General features: G+C 40.5%; 2 protein-coding genes across 2 annotated transcripts in view; both read right to left on the bottom strand.

Moving 5' to 3' along the window:
• Positions 1-420: 420 nt before the first annotated feature.
• Positions 421-19833, bottom strand: vtg3 (vitellogenin 3, phosvitinless). The gene is made up of 26 exons (XM_056266540.1): positions 19820-19833; positions 19476-19627; positions 19069-19320; positions 18811-18972; positions 18569-18717; positions 18334-18484; positions 18088-18245; positions 17846-18011; positions 17637-17762; positions 17277-17495; positions 13444-13661; positions 13259-13356; positions 12867-12988; positions 12697-12780; positions 12493-12612; positions 12194-12383; positions 11976-12063; positions 3213-3398; positions 2984-3122; positions 2726-2879; positions 2534-2640; positions 1694-1903; positions 1470-1615; positions 1220-1358; positions 1021-1101; positions 421-938 (listed from the first exon to the last, which is right to left on the bottom strand). The coding sequence occupies exons 2-25, from the start codon at positions 19557-19559 to the stop codon at positions 1024-1026; spliced, it is 3546 nt and encodes a 1181-aa protein (XP_056122515.1). The 5' UTR covers positions 19560-19627; positions 19820-19833; the 3' UTR covers positions 421-938; positions 1021-1023.
• A 4596-nt stretch (positions 19834-24429) lies between these two features.
• adgrl4 (adhesion G protein-coupled receptor L4) overlaps positions 24430-26312 on the bottom strand; it is a 95833-nt gene continuing 93950 nt past the window's right edge. Inside the window, exon 16 of the mRNA XM_056266470.1 lies at positions 24430-24801. Coding sequence (XP_056122445.1) covers positions 24739-24801 — 63 coding nt within the window. The 3' untranslated portion in view covers positions 24430-24738. The remainder of the gene's footprint in view (positions 24802-26312) is intronic.

Here is a 26312-nt window from a genome sequence, read left to right as displayed (position 1 = left end):
CGCTGTTGGTTGGGACTGGCTCTTGACCAAATGTCTTGTTTGTGCACCTCGTCAGCGTTGTGTTGTGTAGTATGCTATGACAAGACAACGACAGATGGCAAGAAACCTTGTTGTGTAGTGTGAGCACCACAGCAATTCAGTCTTACAGTCCCATAGTTTGAGCTTGCCCTAAGGGAGACAAAAATATGCAGAGCGGTGATCCCCAGGACAAAAGTTGCGAACCACTGCCCTAATATATCCCACCCATTGACAGGGACCATTGTAATGATATAATCAATATTATTCACTTCACCCGTCAGTGGTTTTAATGTTGTGGCTAATTGGTGCATATCAGAGAAGAGTTAGGTAGAACTTAAGCTGACACCAACTTAAATCTTAACAAAAGATTAAGTAAAATGTAAAATGTAGAATTTGCACAAGCATGTTAATTGCACTTTAATTGAAATAGTGACTAGCTAACTAATACAGTTTTTTTGCATTAATATCATTATCATCAATATCAACAGTTGCCTGCTAAACAGCAATAGCACACTTCCATGTGTAAATGTAACTAGCAAAGAGACTGCCACTATACATTTGCATGTACACGCATGTAAAACATACAGCACATAAAGTTTTATAGGTTTTTAATCCCATCCTTGACCTAATCACAAGCATACTCTTCATCCTTTAGCCAAGATGTCCCTGGAACCTGGGAGGAGAGGTCGCTGATGCTCTACAGGTAAATATAACCCACTCTAGGCTAGAATATAATGATCATTCAGAAGATAACGAATTAATGTCACAGATGAACTCTTAATGCATGCTGTATTTATTGTTGCATAATTCGAAAGTATTGATTTTAGCATATATATTTGAATATCCAAATCAGCCAGAAATCAAATGTCCATTTTCCATGTTGTGATTGTGGTATCCCAGAAGTGCTCTTCGACATCAGCCTGTTAAGTGAAAAAGATTAAGATGCTGAATTTACACAAATACACAAGAACAGATTTTCTGATCTGTAGTGTATAAATTAACCTGTTAGGTTGACATGGTGAGGTTCACAGCTTCAAACCCCATAAGTTCGATTGGTGAGGGAAGTGCCTTTTTGTAAGTTCGCTAGAGAGGACAAAGCAATAATATTTGTTTCAGCCTACAGAAGCAGAAAGGCAATAAGACGTATTTTAAATTGAAAAGACATATGAGAACATATGGAATGTTTTCATATGACAACAACCTCTGGAATTTTCACTCTCAAATCAAAGGTCTCTGGCGAGAGTGCTACAACAGTGACAGCTGCCTGGCGTTCTGGATTTGTCTCATATTTCTGGTAGAAACCCATAATATAAGATATGCCAGGCACATACTCTTGAATTCTGAGGGAAATTCATTTGAAAATAGAAAAATAACATATTAAAGGCATGAGATTTGAAATCTTATTATATATAGTAATCTCAAGCTGTGCATTGGTATTTCAGGACATTTACCTTTGACCAATTATTGTGAACACTGAGGGCAGAGCTCCCCAGTTAATCTTGGTGTATATGGAAGGTTTAGACTCTGGCTGGCACGCTGAGGACACCCTCATAGATACATCATATGTCTGACACTCTGCACCCCATTTGAGATGGGCCTAAAAACACAGGACAAAAATCAGTGAGGCAATATGGAAACCAATAAGAATAAGTTGCACAATAAAAAAGTACTTTACCTTTACTGATGAATGACTCTTATCTACGTTTGCATTGGCACATATTTTCCAGTTTGCTTGTTCACCAACTTCAGAGACTATCACTTCAAGATCGTCTCTTTGGGCTGTTGGCACATAAAAGGCTACACCTTCATAGCCCAGCGGTTTTGCTGGCGGACTTAGACCAAGTGCTTTTACTGTGACTACAGGCTCTGGAGTGGAATCAAGAGCCTACAGCATGAAGAAAATGGCAGAGCTTAAATTAGTTGACTAAGCAATCCCTAGATAGGTACTCTCTAGATATAGTTAGAATATTAAAGTGTTAACATTAATCATGTTCTTACAGTCATGTTAGATTACTTTTGCACAAATATATCACCGCTGCTCTTTTTATTTATTTATTTATTTTTTTACTACAAATAAGGAGTACATCTGGATTCTTTGGAATCACTCAAATTTAAATACATTTACCAGCAATTTTGCTATATAAATCTCTGGGTGGACTGAATGAAAACTTTATATACCACACACTGTATATCATGCAGCACATTTACAGTGTGTACAGTTGTAAGCTAGTCTTCATCTGTCCAAGTATACACAACATAATACATAATTGAAATTTTAAAGGATTAAGGAAGATTAAGTCCTCCCTTTATAAATATCTTAGTTTGATTCAATGATTTCAGATGTTTCTATTGCACCTGATATGCAGGGAAGGAACTGGATAGATTGTGTTCTCCACAGGAGGTGTTCTCATCTTTTGTGTTCTACATAGAGGGAACATGTAAAACAAAATGGCCGCACATTTATTCTCAGTTCACTACTGGGAATGATTCAGCCACTATAACTGATAAAGAGTACCTCGAATACTCTGCGGCTGAGATCCATCATTTCACTGACTCCTGGAGGGTGTTTTCTGCCCGCAGTGACCTGAATCTGAATTTTTTCAATGGGTTTTGCACCCTTTGCTTTGGAAAAAACAACAAGCTATTTAATGGAGTCCTTAAATATTATTTTTGCATTATATCAATAATTAATGCAAGGTTCTGGTACCTGGTTCTAGTTGATATGAAAAGCGGGTATGTCCCAGGAAGTAATATAAAGGATATTCATGAAGGTAATGTGATCGTTTGGCTTCTGCCTCCATACAGATCGCAGTTCCATAAATCTTGGCCTCAGCACATTGCCTGAATTTCATCGCAGAGTCCTCAGTCGACCATAGAAAAAGACATTTGTTTAGACCGCAGGATTTGCTAAACATCGTTTTTTTTTAGTGTTTAGTGTTAATCTAGTTCTAGAGGGCTGCTATACCTGTTCATCCCTTGAAGTGGGTAAAATTCTTCTGGCCAGTGGCAAACCCTGCCGGGAGTTCTCTGTCTCAGGCATCATGGGAGTAATTTTGGACAAGGATGGATCTTCAATGTTTCTCAAAACAGCAAACACATTAGAACTGTTTGATGAAGAGTAAGAAATCATTAGGATATTTGGTGGCACTTTATTGCATATAACAATGGTGCGGTAGAAATGTTGGAAAACATACTTGACTGAAAATAACTCAGTGACTGTTTTCTTCGGAGTCAAGTTCATTTCATACTTTTGCTCTTTCACGTTTATTTTCAAGTCAAATGCCCATGGCAGGTTAGTTATTATCTTACTCTTCAACTCAACACCACACTGGAAAAGATCTGTGTTGATTCCATGGAAGACAAAATTATCCTTTGTCACTCTGTAGACAGGAGGAAAGTCAACTTTAAGCAGAGAAACAATGAAAAATAAAGAAATAATTCACCCAAAAAAAAAAATTATGTCATTATTTAGTCACCCTCATGTGAATTTAACAACAGAAAAGAGGGGCTAGAATATTCTTTACATAGTGGCTAGGATATTATTTTACAAAAGAAAGAAAAATTAGATGAACTGTTTCTTTAACATGTTATGTGATCCAGGTGAGCACAGACATAAAGGTGCAGTCAGTAACCTTTCCCTCTTTAAAACATTTTTACTCAAAGAAATGAAGAGCACTTTGGGAACGTTTCATGCACACTGACACAGAAACGTCTCGGTTACGGATGTAACACTCGTTCCCCGAGTAGGGAACGGAGACGTTACGTCGTGACGACGAAATGGGGTTTCGCTTAGAAAGCCCATCAACTTCGAGTATTAAAAAATGAACCAATGGCAAAGAAATGCCATGGGTCTGCGGATTTTGCATAGCGTGACACTGCCCCACCTCGTAGGTATATAAGGAAGAACGCTGGCAACATGCAGTTATGTTACTTGCTGAGGAGCAGAGACTGAAATCAGGCTGTTCCAACGGTACAGCGAAAGTGGCAGGGAGACGTAACGTGTCCGTTCCCTACTCAGGGAATGAGGGTTACATCCATAACCGAGACGTTCCCTTTCGTAGTCACTACGAGACTGTCGTGAGACTAGCACGGACGAAGGACTCCAACTTAACACAGGAATACCAAGGTACACTGGGAATCATATCTCAGTGGAAATATTCAATTGTTGCCTGCCCGAAAGGGGGTGGGGGGGGGGGTTGGGGGGGACTTACAGAATATACATATGACCCGGGGGGGGGGGGGGCTGCATATGGAAAACACTGGTGTATCCAGTCCGCAGGGTGGAATGTTTCAATCCCAGGGGTGGCAACATGGCTTGTCAAGGGAAAGACACATGCTCAGAGAGGCTTACAGTGGAAATACACATGTGGGGGTCGCCCAGATTGGGAACCATGCACATGGCGGCAAATGGCCAACACGAAAGCTGCCGGTGGCATAACTCTGGCGTTTGACATCAACAGTGCTGGAGGAACTCAGGGCTTGTCGGGAAAGCTCATCTGAGGAGAATATCGCACGTATCCAGTCCGTGGAGTGGAATGGCAAGCAAGCGAAGACACCTGAGCAGATCCTAGTACCGGCTGGTTGAAGCGAGTGCATGAGAGGACACTGGCTCCACTCGGAGATAGTAGAATCTGGCGAATGTGTTGGGTGTCGCCCAGCCGGCAGCGCTGCAGAAGTATGTTAGCAAGACGCCATGCGCTAGAGCCCAAGAGAAAGCCACACTCCGAGAGAAGTGGGCCTTCACACAAGGAGTCGACCTTGCTGCTGGTATGCCAAGCAATGGTGTCCTCTAACCAGTGAGACAACCTCTGCTTGGAGAGAGCGTTTCCCTTCAGCTTCCCTGCATAGCAGACAAAGAGCTGGTCAGAGGTCCTGAAACACTTCGTTCTGTCTACGTAAGCACGGAGGGCGCGTACTGGACAGAGCAGTGCCAAGGCTGGGTCTGCCTCCTCCAGGGGCAGCACTTGCCGGTTCACCACCTGATCTCGAAAGGGAGTGGTGGGAACCTTGGGCACATATCCAGGCCGGGGTCTCAGGAACACGTGAGAATAGGCTGGCCCGAATTCCAGGCATGCTTCGTCAATGGAAAATGCGTGCAGGTCCCCTACCCTCTTAATGGAGGCCAATGCAACCAGGAGCGCTGTCTTAACTGACAGGAACTTAAGCTCTACTGATTGCAGAGGCTCAGGGGGAGCTCTCTGCAGGGTAGTTAAAACCACTGAGAGGTCCCAAGAGGGAACGAGAGGAGGGCGATGAGGACTCCTCGCTCCTCTCAGGAACCTGATGATCAGGCCGTGCTTTCCCACGGACTTTCCCTCGACTGCGTCGACACTGATCAGGCACGACACTGATCAGGCATTTTTTGGGGTCTTCTCAGTGAGAAGAGCACCAGTTGACGAAGAAGTTCCACTCCAACGCGTAGGCATGTCTCGTGGACGATGCTCTAGCAGAAGCGATGGTAGCCACCGCTGGTGGTATGGTACTCAAACCTGCCTCGTCACGTCCAGGAGCCACACGTGGAAGTTCCAAAGATTCGGACGAGGGTGCCATAGGGCGCCCCGTCACTGAGAAAGGGTCCTTCCTCAGAGAAATTGGCCAGGGAGGTGCTGTCACGAGGAGTACAAGTTCGGAGAACCAGGTCCGGCTGGGCCAATGAGGTGCAACCAATATGACCTCCTCCTCTTCCTCCCTGATCTTGCACAGGGTCTGTGCAAGAAGGCTCACTGGGGGAAACGCATACTTGCGGAGTGGTGGAGTCATTTGTTGAGACAACAACATGCCTGGAAACTCGTTCTAAGGGCACCCCGGCCCGTAGAAAGCTGAGGTTCGTACACGGGGTGAAGGTCTGACGGAGTTACTGGTACTCGGAACGTGCCTTGTTGCCATGCCCACCTCGGGACTCGATCGCGAAGCCAGATCTGAAGCGGTCTCATATGAAGCAATCCCAGCGGCGTTGCTGCGGCTGCGGCTGCGGATGCCACATGCAAGGCCAACTGCAAATTACAAAATTTTAACACCTGACACCTCAGTGTGAAGATCCGGGAGAAAGGGAAGGCTCACCAGAGCTGACCTGACAGGAATCGCTCATCTAGACGACCAATAGTGATTTTCTGTTTAAACCTGACCAGTCTAGCCTTAATCTGGTGGTAGCTAAAGTCATAAACTCCATAAGCTCATCATATGCGGAGCTAGGATATGAGGAGATGTAGATAAGATATCTGCCTCCATATCTAGTTTCTCTTAACTAGAGGCGAGCATGCTCTCAACCAATCCGGAAGAAGCCACAGAGCGGGATTCCAGATCAGCCATTAGAGCCACGGAGCAAGAGGGAAACCCCTTCAAGCTCCTTCACTAGCTCAATCTGTGATTCCCATGATCACGGCTACCAAGCTGCCTCAGCAGACGTGGGGCCGGAACCATGATGTACAGTTCCTTCCTGCTCAGCTACTGTTCGGACGCTCTTGCTTACTGCTCCGCGCTTTGCTGTATTGCTTTTATATTTTTTATCACTCTTTCGCTCTTTCGCTTTTATATTTTATATTTTATCTCCTTTTATCACCTAATTTTAACTTCAGCAAATCAGCACAGTGCTCAAACGCTTGATTACTACAGAAAAGCAGAATTATTTTCTCTGACCAGCCTAAGCTTACATTCCGGGGAAGGGAAAACACAACTGCCTACATTCAAAAGGATAAGAGAAAATGCCTCTTCTGGAATCTACTTGCTGCACTAACTGCCAGAGACTTTTACAAAGGATTGCAGTTCTTGAAACAAAGTTACTTGTGGGACCACCTAACCAGACGGAACACAGAACAGAGCTTCGTCATGGACACCCTCAGCATACAGCCGGTGAGTCCCATGAATCCAGTGCTCCAATACAGGCCATACTGAGTGTAGAGAAACAAGCCGATCGACTTACAAATCGATGGCACAAACAGGGAGAGAACAGATTTGAAGTATTAATGAATGAGGAATCCCTGAATGTGATGAATGTGATTGAACACAGACTGAATCAGCCAGTAGCTAACACTGCTAACTGGCGCTCAAGGTCGAACAGACAGCGGCACTCAGTTCAGAGCGCAGCCGAGCACAGGACTCTGATAGTGGGTGACTCCATACTCAGAAACATTATTAGCAGGGATACAACTACATGCTGCCTTCCACAAGCAATGACTTCTGATGTGAATATGGAACTTCAGAACATTCTGATAAAACATAAGACTGCAAATCGACTCATCATTCATGTGGGGAAGAATGATATTCATAAAGAACAGTCAGAACTCCTTAAGAAGGATTTCAATGAACTTTTTGAAACACTTAAAAGACTGAAAGTTCAGACATTCATCAGTGGACCACTCCCAGCAAGAGGAACAAACAGGTTTTCACAGTTGCTTGGGCTTAACACATGGCTGCAAAAAACCTGCAATATAAAAGGAGTGAACTTCATTGACAACTTCAATCTTTTCTGGAGTCAGAGAGAACTGTTTCAACAGGATGGGCTCCACCCAAACAAACTTGGTTCAAGAGTGCTAAAGGACAATATCTACTTCTCCCTCAATCATCCTTCTGCAGTGTGTGCCAATCCACTTAACCTGAATGGCACACACACACCTGGACACAGTATGAATGACCACAGGACTTCACTTCAGCACCTGAATGGACATGCGGTTGACATATCACACAAGGACAATGATAACACCATGCAGCCACAACAACTTCTGCTCACGGACACAATCTCAGCAGAGCCCTGCCCACAGAGCTCACCAAAGACAGACCGGGACATATTAGAACTCCTACAAGATTCAGCTCCCAAGGACGAATTTCTGGAAAACAGCGAGGGAAACCAGGACAGCATATTACAGCCTCCGATAACACCAGAGCAACAGCCCCTCTCCCAAGACACGTTATCCCTCTCTGCAGCATCCCCACTTCTGTGCTTCCTAGAGAAAATGGAAAAACTGCTGTATGCTGGAACCAAACTATCCCACTCTTTTGCTGCAAGCCCCCAGATGTCAACCAAAAAAACGACAGGCCCCACAACCACTAAAGCCTGCGGGCCCAGCTCCCCTCCCCCTCCTCCTGTGAGAGCTCTTCGGCCTCTGCCACAGCGCCAGGGCTCACACCCTCCTCCATCGGCTCAAGGTGAACCAAAAACAACTGATACCAGCTCTCAATGATATGTATCGGGTCCCCGCTATGATAACAGTAACTTTCTTAAATGTTTAAAAAACAAGCGGGACCCCAGTGTGCCTGAATCTTTCTCTATTGCTGTTCAATTACATGACAGAAAATCTAAGGCCTTCAAAAGCCGTACAGCAATCTGGTGCCTATTACACGCCAAACTAAGATTGCTGTGGGGACAAAAAGTAAGACTGTTAAGTTAGCACTTTTAAACATCCGTTCACTTAAAAATAAATCACTTCTAGTCAACGACTTAATAACCACATACAACCTGGACTTTATGTTTCTAAATTAAACTGGGCTAGAAGACAGCTGCAGTGCAACAGTCCTCAATGAAACAGCTCCTCCTAACTTTACTTTTATGAGTGTCTGCAGAGCGGGTAAGAGATGAGTGTCTGCAGAGCGGGTAAAAGATGTCTATGAATGTAGGCAAACATCATTTGGGAATTACCCGTCTTTTGAATATCTGGGTATTGTGTTAAAAGGTGCTCCACATATTTTACTTATCATTATTTGCAGGCTTTCAAAATACTCTCCAGCCTTCGATGAGGACTTTACAGAACTGCTATCAACAATTTCCTCAGAGTTTGACTGTTTTGCCATTGCTGGAGATTTTAACATTCACATAGATAATGCAGAAAACAATATGGCTAAAGAAATCAAAACTGTTTTAAAAACTTTTGATCTGACTGAGCATGTACATGGTCCCACACACAATCGTGGACACACTCTAGATTTACTTATCAGTAAGGGTCTAAATATCTCATTGATTGTTATTAAGGATGTAGCACTGTCTGATCATTTCTGTATTTTCTTTGATATATTGATCTCTCCTGCCATTGAAGCTAGATATGTGTCTGTCAAGAAGAGATGCTTAAATGAGAACACTAGTGTGCTATTTATGAAGGCTATATCTTTAAAACCAAGCATATCTGCTGACTCTGTTGATTTTCTCCTTGATTCTTTTAACTCAAAAGTTAAAATTGCAATTGATGATATTGCTCCTGTGAAAGTCAGGAAGAATAGTGGTAGACAAAAAGCACCTTGGAGAAACTCAACAGCTGTGCAAAATATGAAAAGACCATGCAGATTAGCAGAGCACATGTGGCGGAAGACAAAACTTGTAGTCCATTATAACATCTACAAAGACAGCATCCATGCTTTTAATATGGAACTAGGCAAAGCTAGACAGACTTTCTTCTCGAATATTATAAACAGCAACTTAAACAACACACACACTCTTTTTGCCACTGTAGAGAGACTGACAAACCCCCCGAGCCAGATTCCCAGTGAAATGCTCTCAGAGAGCAAGTGCAGTGAGTTTGCTTCTTTCTTCTCTGAGAAAATAAATAATATCAGAAAGGTGATCAGCACATCCTTGAGTTGCGCTGAGGTCAGACAGATCAGACCACAACCGGAGAAAGTAGTTACTATGTCTGTTTTCTAAGAAATTGAAGGCAAAATTTTGGAAGAAACCATACAGCACCTTAAAACATCCACCTGCGCCCTTGACGCACTTCCCACATCTTTTTTCAAAAGTGTGTTAAACAGCTTAGAAGCAGATCTCCTAGTAGTGGTAAATGCCTCACTTCTCTCTGGGAGTTTTCCAAACTCCCTGAAAACTGCAGTTGTCAAGCCCCTCCTGAAGAAGAGCAATCTGGATAAGACCATCTTAAGCAACTATAAACCGATCTCAAATCTTCCTTTCATAGGCAAGATCATTGAAAAAGTTGTCTTCAATCAGCTGAACAAAATCTTAAGCTTGAATGGATACTTTGACAATTTTCAATCTGGTTTCCGATCGCATCACAGCACAGAGACAGCGCTCATAAAGATAATAAATGATATTCGCTTAAATACTGATTCAGGCAAATTATCAGTACTGGTACTACTCGACCTCAGTGCTGCATTTGACACTGTCGATCACGACATACTTCTTGACAGGCTGGTAAACTGGGTGGGGCTTTCTGAGATAGTCCTAAAATGGTTCAAGTCATACTTAAAAGGGAGAGGTTATTATGTGAGTATAGGAGACCATAAGTCTGAGTGGACATCCATGACATGCGGAGTCCCTCAAGGCTCAATTCTTGCACCACTCCTTTTCAACCTGTATATGCTCCTAATGAGCCAAATAATGAGAAAGAACCATATTGCTTACCACAGCTATGCAGACGACACACAGCTCTACTTAGCCCTATCGCCTAACGACTACAGCCCCATTGACTCCCTGTGCCAATGCATTGATGAAGTAAACAGTTGGATGTGCCAAAACTTTCTTCAGTTAAACAAAGACAAAACTGAAGTCATTGCATTTGGAAACAAAGATGAAGTTCTCAAGGTGAATGCATACCTTGACGCTAGGGGTCTAACAACTAAAACTCAAGTCAGGAATCTTGGTGTGTCTCTAGAGTCAGACCTTAGTTTCAGTAGTCATGTCAAAGCAATAACTAAATCAGCATACTATCATCTGAAAAATATTGCAAGAATTAGATGCTTTGTTTCCAATCAAGACTTAGAGAAACTTGTGCATGCTTTTATCACCAGCAGGGTGGATTATTGTAATGGACTCCTCACTGGCCTTCCTAAAAAGACCATAAGACAGTTGCAGCTCATACAGAACGCTGCTGCCAGGATTCTGAGCAGGACCAGAAAATATGAACATATCACACCAGTCCTCAGGTCTCTACACTGGCTCCCAGTTACATTTAGGATTGATTTTAAAGTATTATTACTGTTATATAAATCATTCAATGGGCTAGGACCTCAATACATTGCAGATGCTCACTGAATATAAACCTAACAGATCACTCAGATCATTAGGATCATATCAGTTAGAAATACCAAGGGTTCACTCTAAGCATGGTGAGTCTGCTTTTAGCTATTATGCCAGCCGCAGCTGGAACCAGCTTCCAGAGGAGATCAGATGTGCTCCTACAGTAGTGACATTCAAATCCAGACTCAAAACACATCTGTTTAGCTATGCATTTACTGAATGAGCACTGTGCCACTGTTCGTCCGACTGTTTTTACTGTACTTTATTTTATTTTTTATTCTAAACTGTTTTAATTATTCTTATTTGTTTTGATTATTTTAATTTCTTCTATGTAAAGCACTTTGAATTACCATTGTGTATGAAATGTGCCATATAAATAAACTTGCCTTGCCTTGCCTACAGAGACTTGACTACCATCGCTCGCAAAGACAGCAAAAATGGAAGCGAAGCTTTCTTACAGGAAACTGGTCACATTGAACACATCCTGCACCCTCGAGTACTGAACGTGCGTGTGCTCCGCTCCCAGACAAACAACACACATATTGTGTCCATCACCAGGCGTTATAAAACATACATTTTGAATTGTCTGCTTTGGTCTTGCCATTTCTTTCTCTTTCTTTTCTTTTTTTCCAGACACAAATTGCTCTTTGTTTTCCACAGCACTCATACAAGTGGTTTCCTGAAGACAATTAAGTTAATTACGTGTTTACAGGGACCCTATTTATACACTCGGGCGCTCCGTGCGACGTCATCACACTGCGTCGACCAAAGGTATTGGTGTGAAGTTACACCAGGTTCCGTGAGGACTCGTCTCCATAGCATCAACAACTTACACAGCGTTGAGTTCCATCAAAAGGGAGCTATTGCTTGATGTTGCTACATCCACACCACTGGGTGTCAGTGTCCAAGTTTAAGATGACTGTCACATCAGCCTACCTAACATAAACCCAGAACTACTGAGTGCACCTTTAAAGAATCACAGCTGAAAACATTTTATCATTACCCAGCAAAGCCATCTGTCTGCAGGGAAATGTCTGAGCTTAGCAGCTCACCCAGATGTTCCTTGGGAGGAGGATTAATTTCAGCTTTAGCTGTAGACATAGAATATGTTAATATTTTGTATTTAGCTCCATATTTTCCAGTATTAACAGAAGTCTAATGGAAAATTTACAATAAATGGCAAATAAGTAAAGAAAGATAAAAAAGAAAGAAAAGAATCACCTTTCATTGTAAAAGCATTTACTATGGAATAATATTTGCTGATTTCAACTGGGAGACCCAGACAAGTTGGCTGTATGAATCGAGCTTCATACACAAGGTGAGGCTTGGTCCAGTGCCAGGAAGTCCCTCTTTGAACATCCTGAATCTTTTCCCAAACTTTACTCTCCTTCCCTGCAGAAGGACTAAGTGACTGAGGAGCAGAAAAGAATGCTTCATGTTTTGATTATATTTACACAAATTAAGAATCACCAAGAAAAATAGGTCCTATCTTCTGTTACAAAATGCAGATGGTGAAATACCTTTATGATGCTCTGAATGGATTCTCTGCTTACATCCATTAAAAAGGCCTCCTGTCCAAACAAGCGTACATATGCCGTCAGTAGAGGTCTGTCTTTCGGTAGGTTCTGCCAGTCAGTGAGCTTTAAATGATCAGAGCATAACCATTAACATAATGCTTGACATAAGTTGTACATTTAATAAATCCTGAGACCGAAGATGCTCACAATTTTCATCATAGAGGCAAAATCTGTGAGTTGAGGGATTTTTCCTGCAAACAGCTCTTTGATTCCATCTGTGTGGACACCAAGCTGAAAACATATGAAATATTACATACATGTATAAAGACATGGTATACATCAAATTACACTAAATATTATAGATTTGGTTTGATTACCTCAAGAAGTTGCATGATTCTCCCAATGAAATGAATTTTCCCCTTTAGCATAAGTTTTGAGGGTATGAGACTTTCGTTTTTCAGCATATAAACATCAGTGGATGTCCCAAATAAAAAGTCATCTGAGGGGACAAGAAACAGCATCAGACCATCCCCAGCACCACAAAAGGCTGTACTACAAAGCTATCAATTAAAGGCCTGGTTTCACAGACAGGACTTAGATTAAGCCAGGTTTAGGCCTTAATTAAATTAGGACATTTAAGTAACTTTTATAAACGTGCCTTAGAAAAAAAACATTACTAGTGTGCATCTTGAGACAAAACAATGGCACTAACATATTGCTAGGGTTAAGCCTTGTCTGTGAAACTTTGGGGGAAGAGGTGTAAACCCACCATGGAACCAGTCAAAATGCATGCTCTTGCTGTAGCGATAACTCAGGTGGCCAAGTTTGCGGGTAAGAATCTTCATGGCAATGTTACAGGCAGTAGATCTGTTTAGAAGAAGCAAAGGAATGAGGACAATTCAGATGCTCTGAAAGGAGATGAGGATAACACATTAGACAATTTATCATACTTACAGATTTTGATTATCAGGGGTGCGGGACTTGGCAATTCCTTTGAGCAGAGAGTAAGAGAAGCTGGCAACCTGCAGGTCAATCTCCTCCAAGAGGACCTCAGTTATTACTGAGATCAGAGCTATGGAGGGCTTGGTCTCTAGAAGCACCATGCAGGCCAGCATGCGGATTTCAGAAGGAAGAGTCTTTTGTACAAATAGGTTCAAGACAATATCCTGTACCTGAAAACATACAAAAAGTAGAGAGATGGTCTGCATCTGCTGAAAGGGGTCCTTGCTAGTGGAGACCTATGTGCTCGTGATTTTACGCATACACGAGGGTCCGTGTACATTGCACGTAATGCAAATAGATTGAGTCCATCAACACCCTCAAAGCTTGCACAGTCGTATGCCTCTTTGTGGGATCAAAATTTTTTCTTGGTAACGTTTGGCAGTTTTGATTTATATGCTGTTGAATGTTTGGTTATCACGTTAGCTTACTTGTGCATAAACAACTTCTATCTGATCCTTCTGATTTACTCAGACTTAGTTCTTATTTTGTTTTTGGATCCAGAGATGCTGTACTATTTCAGAAGATATGTAACAGCGCCCCCCTCTGCGCAGTGGCTGAGCAACTACTAGTTAAAGTGAATATAAAAAGTCTTTAAATTGTTATCATCTTATGAATAATTAAATGATACATTTCAATATCGCCTATTATCTACCTTTAAGAGATCATCTAATCTATCAGATATGTTGACAAATTCAGATGTTGTTAGAATTTTTTTTTGCTTTTATACAAGGCTGTTTCCTGTGCAGAAGTTGTGCCGCATGCCAGAATTTAATACAATTTAATAAATCTATATGTCCAATGACAAAAAATGCTTTAAAATGAATGCTTATATCACATGTACTACTCGCAATGTTATCAATTTGCTAAAGTGTCCTTGCCAAAAGATATATATTGGAAAATAATCACAACAATTTAAATCACAGATTAATGAACATAATGTCATGATTCTGCCATCATGTTATTGATTATTCCTAGTCTTGTGGCAGGATCATGACAGAACCATGTTTTGTGTACAAGCGCATGGCCAATTGTTTGGCCATTGGCCATGTGCTTGTGGTGTCTCGTTACGTTACCCCGCCCCCTTGTTATCCTCGTCTTGTGATTATTGTCTAGTCAGTTTCACCTGTCCTCGTCATTAGTGTTCCCTTTTTAATCCCTGTGTATTTGCTGTCCTGTGCCGGTTCATTGTTTGATGTGGTGTGATTCTCTGTGAGTATATCTGTTGAGCATAGTTACACCCTGTGAGTATTTGCCTACTGTTTTGTCCTGAGAGAAAGTCCTATTCTTTGTTTACCGTTTGTTCTAGTCTAGTTGTTCATCAGTCCTAGTTTTGTCATTACGTTTACTGTTCATGTTTTGCCCCCTCGTGGGTTTTGTTTTCTGTTTATAATAAACTTTGTGTCACTGCATCCTGTCTGCGCTTGGGTTCACCTTCCACCCTCATAACACATAAATCAGTGGCTAGACATTTCAATGAGCTAAAAGAGATGATATAAATAATTACTGAAACGAGAAGCAGCTCTTTCTGGCAATTATGATCAACTACATGTGACAACTGTCTCCCACATTCTCCATCTGTCTGGGCTATAGAGAAGGGTGGCAAGACTCAAGCCAAAAACCCAGCTAAACTTTGCAAATATATATATATCCAATCTCCCGAAACCATCTGGAAAAATGTGTTATGGTCAGCTGAGACCAAGATTGAACTATATTGCCAAAATTGTAAAAGGTATTTTTGCCGTGAAAACAAAACATCAGCAAAAGAACCACCCCAGGCTCATTGAAAAAATGTACCTGTGGCAACATTTTGCAAAATGATATGCACTGTGCAATTTTCGTGACAGTTTCAAAGTGAAATGCCCAGTGTGAGTGGCGCTAAAAGCATGTTCAGTTTTATCTGAAACAGATGAACGTGATTCCGTTTGGTGTACGTAAGTATTTGCTGTTTTACTGCCTCTAGTGTTCATTTATATTGGAAACTTCAGTGATATGGATGTATTGGTACATATTTTGCAATTTGCAGAAATGTTGCCACAGGTTCGTTTTTCCAATGAGCCTATGTTGAAAAGAACACCATGCCCAAGGTGAAGCATGGTGGTGGCAGCATCATGCTTTGGGGCTGCTTTTCTTCAGCTGGAACTGGGGCTTTAATGAAGGTGGAGACAATTAATAGCTCATGTCAGTATTTCTCTGCATTCAGCTTTTCTTTTACCTTGACCAGTGAGCAGTCCCTGCCGCTGAGAAACACACCCACAGCATGATGCTACCACCACTATGCATCACCTGTGGAATGGTATTGCATAGCTGATGAGTGGTGCCTGGTTTCATCCAGACATTTTGCTTGGAACTGATATTCATTAAACCGTAGAAAGGTGTTTCTCAGTCTGAGGGCCCTATTTTTACGATCTAAGGGCATGGTCTAAAGCGTACGGCGCAAGTGCACTCTAGGCATGTCCGAATCCACTTTTGCTTGTTTAACGACGGGAAAAATGGTCAGCGCACGGCGCATGGTCTAAAAGGGTTGTCCCAATTCTCTTAATGTGTAATGGGCATAACGTGAAATAAACCAACCAGAGTCTCATCTCCCGTTTCCTTTAAAAGCCCTTTAGACCAGGTTTTTGTTGGTTAGTGGCGCAGTCTATTTCAGTTGCCTCAAAATAGCAACGTGCCAACAATGCGGCTTAACACACCTCATTTTCAGACCAGCACACCTATGGGTGCACAAATGGGCGCAAATGCATGAAAATGAATGTGAAAATGATAACGGCTTCGGGCTGAAACGTGAAACATGATCTCTGGAGCTCAACTTGAGTGACTACTGGGTTCTTAGTCACCTCTCTTACCTAACCCTTCTACCCCGATTGTCAGTTTGGCCAGACGGCCATCTTTAGGAAGAGTTCCGGTTGTCTTAGCCTGGATTTAAGAATTATGGAGGCCACTGTGCTCTTGGGAACCTTTGATGCCCAACATTTTCAGAAATTTCAGATCAGTGCCTTGACACAATCCTGTCTCTGAGCTTCATGGCTTGGTTTTTGCTCTGATATGCATCAGCTGTTAGACCGTATACATATAGGTGTGTGCCTTTCCAAATCATGTCTAACAAAATGTCACAGGTGGACTCCAATCAAAGTGTAGAAATGGTCCAGATACATGTGATGCACCTGAGCTAAATTTCAAGTGTCTGAATACTGTTATCAATGTGATATTTCAGGTTTTTTTCCTGTTAAATATGACCGACGTCATACACCGACGGCATGGCTGACACCGCCGTCGGTGTATGAATGAGTGAGTGAATGGGTGAATGCGAGGCAATATGTAAAGCGCTTTGGTGGCCATTGGGTCTGTGAAAGCGCTATATAAATGCAGTCCATTTACCATTTTACCATTTTAAATACATTTATCTTTGCCACTTTCCTTGCCACTGTCTCCTTTTGGCTTGCTTAGTTGGGGACACTTAATATTATTTATTTGATTGTACTGAGACTATTGGAATAAGAACTGAACTGTGTTCTACAGTCATTACTGTTTTCTACAGAGTTGCTTTATAACTGAATTGAACTAATATAATATTTAATGATCTTTACACAGTTATTGAACGAAACTGAATCAACACTATGCTGACCGCAACTGAACAATGACACTATTTTCTTTTTAGAGCTGCTTTAGGCAGAATCAAACTTTGTTCGCATCATTGAATCATTATTTCCATGTTTATACATGTAAAGCTGCTGTGAAACAATCTAAAATCGCTATATAAATAAAAGTGACTTGATTTGAGTACTTACACTGTGGGGGTCTCTGTATGCAAGCAGTCTGAATGCCTGGACTGCAGCACCCTGTACTCTGGTTGGAAGCTTTTCAGCTGCAGGTGAGTAGCCTGGAAGGAACTTTAGTAGAGTCTTGATGCTGGAGGGATGAGCTGCATTTGCTAAGGCCTTTAGTGCAAGGACCATGTCCTCCTCAGAGTTTTTACTAAGACTACTTGCAGCCATATCCAGTAATGGCTGGACAACAAAGGACAAGAAAAAGGTAAATATCAGAGAAATAAGTTTTATAAGAAATAAGAAATACATAATACTAGCAGATTATAAAATATGATATTGGTACGAATCAACCAGCATATAGAAGTGGGAGACCAAATATACCTGCACCACAGTGACAGGGCAGGGATCAGTATACACACAGTATCTGTATAAAAGTGATCCATATGCCAAAACCACAGTGTTCCACAGGAGAGTTGGGGATTTACTGAAAGGAATTGTCAAGAACTCCTGGAAAGCAGAACACAGTATCAGAAGGACAGTAAAATGCCATTAATGATTATAACAAATATTTCACTAGGTCACTGACTCACCTGAGCTAATGCCACTGGCACAGGCTCAGCAGACAAGTGGTTAAATGCCACTACAAGTGCCTGTCCTGCCTCATTCGCTGTAATGTCTCCTACTTTGAATCTGGTCTCAAGGAATTTGAGGATCCTCTCATCTGTTACCTCCACAACCAAGTCCAGGAACCACCTCCTGAAGACCAAAAAATAAGAGTCAGTGGAAGAAGTTCTTGGATCATATAGTATTTAGAGAAGTGTACAGAAAATACCTGTGCTCATCATTTCCTGAGACCTGCTTCCATAACTGCTCTAGATTTTCATGTGTTGCCACTCGTAGCAATTGGATTAGATCCAGAATATCCGTGCTGCTAGCGCTGTCCACGTGATATATGTTAGCCTGAGCTAAGCGCTTAATTAAATCTAAAATCTGTGGAGTACAGAACAATTAAAAATGTTCACGAGTTAATCTACACGTGTATGGTTGAATATTTATGTGTATAATCTTGGAGGTTTGCCTTTGGCACTGGGTCGTTCAGGTTGATCATCACAACAGGAATTGGTTTAAGGTCCTTATCTGTCTTGTACATTAGGTTGCCTCTGCTTTGCACCTGTCCAGTCACTATTTTGTCAGCTGTGTCTGAAACTTTGAGAAGCTCAATGTTCCGTCTGCAGAAGGGAACGCAACAAATGTCATGCACAATCAGCAGTCTTGCAACAATTTGTTAGCTGATGACTATATAAAGCACTTACAATGCCAACATTCGAGAGTTTCCTCCCTTTACATTGAACGGAGAGAAATATTGGCGCTCCTGAGAGGATGCTTTAGTGATCAGACCGCCATCTGCTGTGGACTTCACTGTGTAGGTGTGTTTCACTGTGGAAACAGCACTCTCACCCCTCTGTAAGTTCAAACAGCATTCAGATCAGTTCAAGGTTGAACTTTCAGATTTTTAATTTTCAAGATTTTAACTGAAATTAAATGAAACACACACCTGTTTGCTAAGTTTGTCTTCAGGGGCGTGAGCCATACCGCTGTACAAAGCAGCTGGCTGTTGACAGTTTTTGATATCAACCATTTGGGTCACTATCAACTCTTTGGCATTGGAGTCTTCTTCAACAATGTAACTGCTCTGACATACACCATGAATTCCCAACTAAAGACATACAAAAATACATTTTGTATTTTCCATGAGGTCATTCTCTTATTAATGGCTGTTTTGTTCTATTAACATGTAGATTTCATACTGTACCTCCACCAGTTCGTAAAAACTTTGTGTTGTTTTGACTGTGACTTGTAAAAATCCAAGGATCCCCCTCACAATATTTACAACTGCGTTTGAGACCCCAGGTGCTGTCCGAATGTCAGTAATTTGTCCCTTGGAGAATTCAAAAACGATTGGCTGGCTGAACTCGGCAGATAGACGCTTAGTGAGCTTTTCGGAAGGGCTAAATACACTTTTCCCAGGGATGCCATTAAAGTCTTCAAAGTCTACATTTGAAATCTTTAAAGGAAAAGCACATTTTATAGAATGATTAGACATTATTTAATTATTCTTAATATCCACTGACTCAAGAATAAATAGTATATCATACATTTTAGTTTAGAATAATTGAAAAATATTAAAATGTGATGGAATTGGAGCAAAAGTGTTAGTACCTGAAGGACAAAGGTTTGTGGCGATTCACCAATGATTTTAAAAGTGCACCTCAGCTTCAGCGCTGACTCAATCAGGTCTGGCATTTCCTGTCCCACTCGTACCAATCCCTCATATTTATACTCGTACGTTTTTTTAGAGTTCAAGAAAGGCTCTAAAATGTCGGCCATTGAGAAATAATGAAACAGTATGTATCAGAGTCCTAAATAACTAGTTTTTAAAATATTTATTATTTATAAATTATTTATAGACATATACATCATGTATAATAATAAAAATCATATTATAGTATATCTTAGAATAAAGAGGCAAGCATAGGTTTTTGTACATTATTTTGTTTACATACCATAATTGTCAGTCTCGCTGGCTAATGGAGGGGAAAGAAAAACTTTATTATTCTCCTTTAAGCATTAAAGTACAAGTTTAATGGGAAAATATTCATTTCTAAATAATATTTAAACATAAATTATCATTACCACACTCTGCATGCAGTTGCATCTGGCTTAACAGTTTTTTTTTTTTTTTTTATTTGTACTCACCAGCCAGGGCTACCAGGAGACAGAGACACAACCGCCACATGATTTAGTCCAGATGTGGTATCAGTCTCTTGGACACCATCTTTTATAGGGAGCTCTGTCTCCCTCCTACTCTCTTATCTGATGCAGTTAGTGAGGTAAAGTGACCCTGTGGTATTGATAATACAGTCTTAGAATATTGTAATCATCTGCTGGCGGTAAATAGATTTCCTATTTAGCACCTAAACTCTGAAACAGTCTTCCTAGAACTGTTCGTAAAGCAGGCACACTCTGTCAGTTTAAATCTAGACTAAAACACATCCCTTTAACCTGGCATACTCATAGCACATTATCAATTTCTATTCAAATCATGTAAAATGATTATTAGGCTGCATAAATTAGGTCAGCTGGAACCGGGAACACTTCCCATAACACCCGATGTACTCGTTACATCATAAGAATCATGGCATCTATGCCACATATTAGTCTCTCTGTTTATCCAGAGGTTTACCATTGTCAGCTGTATCCGGGCCGTATCCAGATCTGATGAAGGACCTGCGCCTAGACACGACCACAACGCAGCCCTGAAGTGTCAACAGAGACCGTGTCAACCTCTGTACAGATGAAAACATTATCAAAATAACTAAACGACTAAAAACGCTGTATTATGCATGCCAGACAAGTAATTGGCAATCTCACTTTGTAAAGAAAAACCTCATGCCCGTGCACATAAGCATTCAAACGTGCATGCCTATAGACTAAACACGTAATACGCATAATGAATGCTGTCACCGTTTACACAGATTAACGTTTTTGAAGTTTACATGGAGATGATAACGGTATCGCTTTCAAAACTTATTTTCAAATACTTGCACTTAGACTATCTACTCCAAAGTTCGCGTTCTCAGGCCACCAAAAGCTGTTGTCGTGTAAATGAACGGCTAAGAACGTACTTAAAAACGGTGTAGTGTAAGCGGCCCCTAATTAATAACTAATGATTTACAACGGAAATGAATCAATCAAAAACTTACTTAAGTTAGACAATGACTTTCTTCTAGAGCTGCTGTACAGCCGAAACAATCTTTGTTGTATTAACTTCCTATTATCAATGTAAAGCTGCTTTGAAACAATCCTAATTGTAAAAAGAGCTATATAAATAAAGGTGACTTGACTTGACTTGTGGCACCACATTTGTTCTGGTGCAACAGGTATATATATATATATATATATATATATATATTTATACTTTTTTTTTGCTAAAAGTTTAAAGAATACAACATTTAAAATATATATGTTACGTCTTATGCTTGGTCACCAAGGATTTTGTGTAATTGCATGAGTATGTTGTGTAATTGTATGAGTATTGCAAGAATATTTTGCAACATAAAAAGTAGAAATTTTTCATCACATTGGCAGTATGCACATATGTATGTTAAGTCCATTGCTATATATAACCTTATGTAATTTAATGAAAAATGTTATGTAATGGAAAATTATTCTGTAAATGTATATAGTCTATGAGAATGAAACACACTGGTTTGTGTTGTAGAAATAGTTTGAGTAAACAGAACTAGGGGACAAAGGTGTGAGACAGGTCAGTGTGATCACAGACAGTGTCATCATAACCCATTAGGAGAGCATGTGACCTGGTTAAACAAATAACAAGATCACACTACAAAATTTTAGTAGGTGGATCCCCTCCCAAGGTTTTTTTTTTTTTGGCCTGACTTTTTTGACAGTATTCAAATAAAATTACTCATAAAAATTAAATTTATTTAAATTTAAATATAAATATAATTTAAATATAATTTCCCTCACCTAGCCTATCACTTGAAGCAAAAATCCATCATTCTGTCCTTTAAATGTCTGTGTTAAAAGAGCATGTTTGGCCATTTAGTAAAGCTGATTTCTGTATAGCCTATAGTCTATATCTTAGGTGTGGGGCCTTCATTTTTATTTTGTAGCGGTTGTTCGAATGCACAGCAGTCTGTTTGTAATAGTTGTGACTTGATGTTTTCTATAGCACCAGCATTTACGGGGTTAATGCAGGGAGATTAGGAAGTGCTGTGAGAAAATATAATTTCTGCGTAGGCTGCTATGCCTATTGTTATGGTTGTTCTGCGTTCTGCATTAAAGCTTTCAATGAAGAGCTCCTTTGTTTGTCTTTCTTAAGACATTACAGAAGTTTGGTAATATCAGCGGTAGAAGTTCAAACTAATATAATGTAATTTACATCTCTTCGTTGATTGGTTGATATTCCAAGGGAGGCTGGTGTAACGGACGTAGGCTAGTAACGCTGTGCGTGTAAACCTCACTGACTTCAACCTGACTTCAAGAGGTAAGCAACTGACGTTAGCGTTAACTAAAGTTAGCGGTCTTTAGTGCCCTTGTTACATTACATTCAACTGTCAGGTGGTTGTTTTGACATTGGCTGCCATGAGGCCATTATAACATTTTAATGACAAATTCAATTTGTACCACTGTAGTTGAGGTCAAGAAAAATATTCACGACACAGTAATGGGCTCATGACAGCCAATGTCAAAACCAACCACATGACAGTTTAATGTAATGCTTACCCATAAAGCTAAGTGGTTTCTTAAGTTTGATAATTAATCTGCTATGTCATGTTATAGGCATATTTATGACAATTTATGTTGTCTTGGTAATGTCAAATTGTCATTACCAAGACACTGACAAGTTATGATGTATTGGTCAAGTTCATAACAAGTTCATTGGTCAAGTATATGTCAAGTTGTCATAACAAATACATCTCAAACAATGTCATATTTGCATTAAAAATGTCATATGAGTGAATGACACTTAATCATAGTTGTCATAAACATGCATAAAACCTCCTTCATATTCATGACATGTGTCATGTCATGATTATGAAAGTGTCATGTCAGTCTTATGCACACCCCTTCAAGTAAAGTGTTACCTTTGTTTTTTTTTTACGAACAGAGGCACAAGTCTCCGGCTATGGATTTGCCTCCCCCTCCCCTTCTCTATCCCCTCCGACTCACCTTAGCAGAGTTTTCCAAAAACATTTGTAATTACATCGGCAGATTCGGGACATTCGGGGAAGAGCTCGGTGGTTAAAAATTACAAACAAGAAATATCTATTCTGAGACATGCAATTAATAACTGGCAATTTTATTAACATTAAATTGTCCTTCTCAGATTTTCGCTGTGCCTCCCTTGATGAGCTGCCACAAATATTTTTATTTAAATATAAATAAACACACATAAATACAATTATCGTGATTAGGGGTCATTTCCCATTCTAAAATCTTTTTGTAAAAATATTCCTTGATTGCCTGTGACAGAAATTCTTAAGTCATTAGTTTAACCATTTATCATGCCATTCCAAATCTCTAAGACTTTTGTTCACCTTCAGACACAACTAATAAACACATTTTAATATATATATTTATGTCCATGATAGTAAATTCTGCCATAATTTTCTAAATATCTGAGGTCAATTTAAATATGTAGCATTCTTAATTAATAGAATAATGCAATTTCTGGGATCATTTAAGGATTCTGTTCTGGCTGCTCTCTACTTATTGTATTTTTCTTGTTTCTGTAAATTTTGTGCACATGGCTCTGTCTTTGGCTGTGTCTGAAAGCTGAAATATTTAAGTATGGAAGTAGAAAGGTAAAAAGGCATTTCCCAATCCAATGATTGTGTCACATCCTGTCTACTGAGATACCTTCATGTGATCGATTTTTGAAGGCAGTATAGATATATCCTTCGCTCCGCTGCCTATCTCCCACTATCCTGTGCCTTCGATTCTGTGACTGTGTCGATTCTGTGTAAAAATTACATCTGTTTGTTTGTACATTTTGACCAACTTTTTCCACTTTTAATGTATAGCAAAAACAATTGTACTATAGTAATTAAATATCCACTTAGTTATCACCAATCCTCCCTCTATTTTCTTGTAGATGTTTAAGCCATTATGCTTCTTCAGAAGTCTGTCCAAAATCAGTTTCATGGACAAACACTGCCTGCAGTCATTGCCCGATAGGGCAGTGAGGCAAAAAGCCAGCTGCCTAAGCTTTCGAATGCAGACTTTTTTTGTGTCTGACATGTGCTCCCCTAATTCCCGCCCCCATGTTTCCTTTTTCCATGCACCCTCATTCAACCCTTGTCTAGTTCACGCTCTGTTAATTGCCAGCACCTGTTTCTCATAGTTTTCCCCCTCCATTTATTGTGTTTTATCCTATCCATTAGATTGTTTTGTGCATTATTATGCCAGGAGTGGATTGTGCCCTTTGCTCTAGTTCCTGTGTTGCTTCTAGTCCTCTTCTGTGTTTTGCCCCAGTTCTATACCCAGAAGGGCCTGCCTACTTGTTCCAGCTTTGTTTGACATTACTGTATATTAAATATAGTTTCAGATTTATTAACTCTGCACTTGGTTCGACATGAACACATCAAAGGAGATAAATGTTTTTATTAGTCCATAATGCGGTACATAGAAAATCATCTTAGACAATTAGTTGTCAGAAAGAAAGAAATATTTTGCTATTGACTGTAAAACTTATAGCTGCTGAATGTAATTGGTTATAAAACTTCTACATCATAGCATTCAGTAACATTTTAGTTTTTATAACATTTTAATACTTTTCTCTCAAAAAATAAATATATTGGAACATTCGCACACATTTTCATAAGTACATCTTTATAGTGCTTAGATTTAAAAGCATTTGCAAACTGGCACTGAAGTTAATCTCTCTTGATAAAGTTTATCGCAGACACTCAAAACAACATGGAATATTCTTGAATAATCTGTAGTACTCCTCTTGAATCTGACGATAAAAGAGAAAACATTTGCATTTAAAGGTGTAAAATGGTAAACATTAATACTGAATAAGAAAAAAAAAAGTAGATCTCTGGTTACATAGGTAACCCAGTTCCCTGATAAGGGAGATAAGACACTGCATTATGATGTTGACGCTATGGAAACGTCCTGTGTGAGCTGGTGTCTAAAGCATGTGTGGAAACACAGCAATTTCATTGACCAAAGGGAAGGTCAGGTGACAGTGTAATCGCATCATCAAGACTATAAATAGGCACTTAAAATAAAATTCATCAAATTCTAATTATCTGAAGGAAGACGCTCAGGCATGCATTAAGCATGGCAAAGTGACGCAGTGTCTCATTCCTTTCTCATGGAACGTCTCATAACCAGAGACGTTCACTTTCAAAGGGAATTCAATGCTGATGTTGACGGTATGGGAATGTTAATACCCACATTGCCATACTGAAAAATACCTGACCAGCAAGGTTGTGAAGTAAAGCTAGACACACACCCTGTGGTCCACTAAGAGGATTAACCCAAAAGGACTTGAGAGCCATGAATCCAAACAGTAAAACCTAATGAATGTGTGCTGAGAGGACCAGCCTACCACAGCACAAACATCTTGTAAAGTCGCACCCTTAAGGCCTGTTCACACCGGGACGAATTTCGCGGGACGAATATGAGTGTGCACACCGACGCGAAAAACGCCATGCGTAAAAGCCTAATAAAAAAAATAAAAAAAACTCAGGTTCGTTTTTTTGCTTTGACGCGCCACGTCAAAAACTATCCCACCAATGAGATTGGCGCTTTTGCTCACGTGTCTGGAGCTTCTGAAGTTACAGTAAAACACAACTTGGGAGCGCTCAAACACAAAACGGTCTTGTCGAGCACACATACGTAACGGCGAAGAAGATATACGCCAGATAGCGTCTACTGCCGGGAAGAAATAAGACGAGGAAGATGCAAGGCAAGATGAATGTAGAGCTGCTGGTCTCGTTGGTGTCGGAACATAAAGAACTTTATGACAAACGCGTCAGCGACTACAAAATAGGACTATTTATGTTTTACATTAAGCGCCATCTAATGTCAGGGAATGAATTTGCATGTTCACTCGGCTCATCGTCAGCGAAAATCGCTTGGGTGTGAACACAAAAAACGCGTTGAAAAACGCTGGCAAATAATTCGTCCCGGTGTGTACGGCCCTTAAGATAATGCTTTAGAAGAGACCAGACTCCTGGTTGAGTGGGCCTTGATGCCTAGAGGTAAAGCCATTCCATGCACGACATAGGCAAAATAAATTGCATGACAACCTCAGTTGAGAGACTGGAATCTACGAGTTGGCACCCTTTGGGGCCAAACCACAGCTTCCAAATCTTGGGTCAGGGGTGGAGAATCCTGAGCCTAAGACTAAAGGTCCCTCCTGTTCGGAATCTCCAGTGGAGAGCCTTCCAAAGAGATATTATGTCCAAACACTAGACTTGGGGTGGCCAGAACAGAGCCACTAGCAACAGGCGAACT

The sequence above is a fragment of the Rhinichthys klamathensis genome, unplaced genomic scaffold, assembly GCF_029890125.1.
Source record: "Rhinichthys klamathensis goyatoka isolate OS25496 unplaced genomic scaffold, OSU_Roscu_1.1 h1tg000249l_1, whole genome shotgun sequence".
NCBI classification, from domain to species: Eukaryota; Metazoa; Chordata; class Actinopteri; order Cypriniformes; family Leuciscidae; genus Rhinichthys; species Rhinichthys klamathensis.
This window is presented reverse-complemented; position numbering and strand designations above follow the sequence as displayed.

Bases quoted from the DNA above. Each gene is read 5' to 3' on its own strand.
- vtg3 (XM_056266540.1), bottom strand. From the start codon at position 19,559: ATGCCAGACCTGATTGAGTCAGCGCTGAAGCTGAGGTGCACTTTTAAA. The intron at 3,123-3,212 runs GTATGTTTTCCA...TTCATCAAACAG, and splicing joins ACTGAGTTATTTTCAGTCAA to TTCTAATGTGTTTGCTGTTT. The intron at 1,616-1,693 runs GTAAAGTACTTT...CTGTGTTTTTAG, and splicing joins AGAGTCATTCATCAGTAAAG to GCCCATCTCAAATGGGGTGC.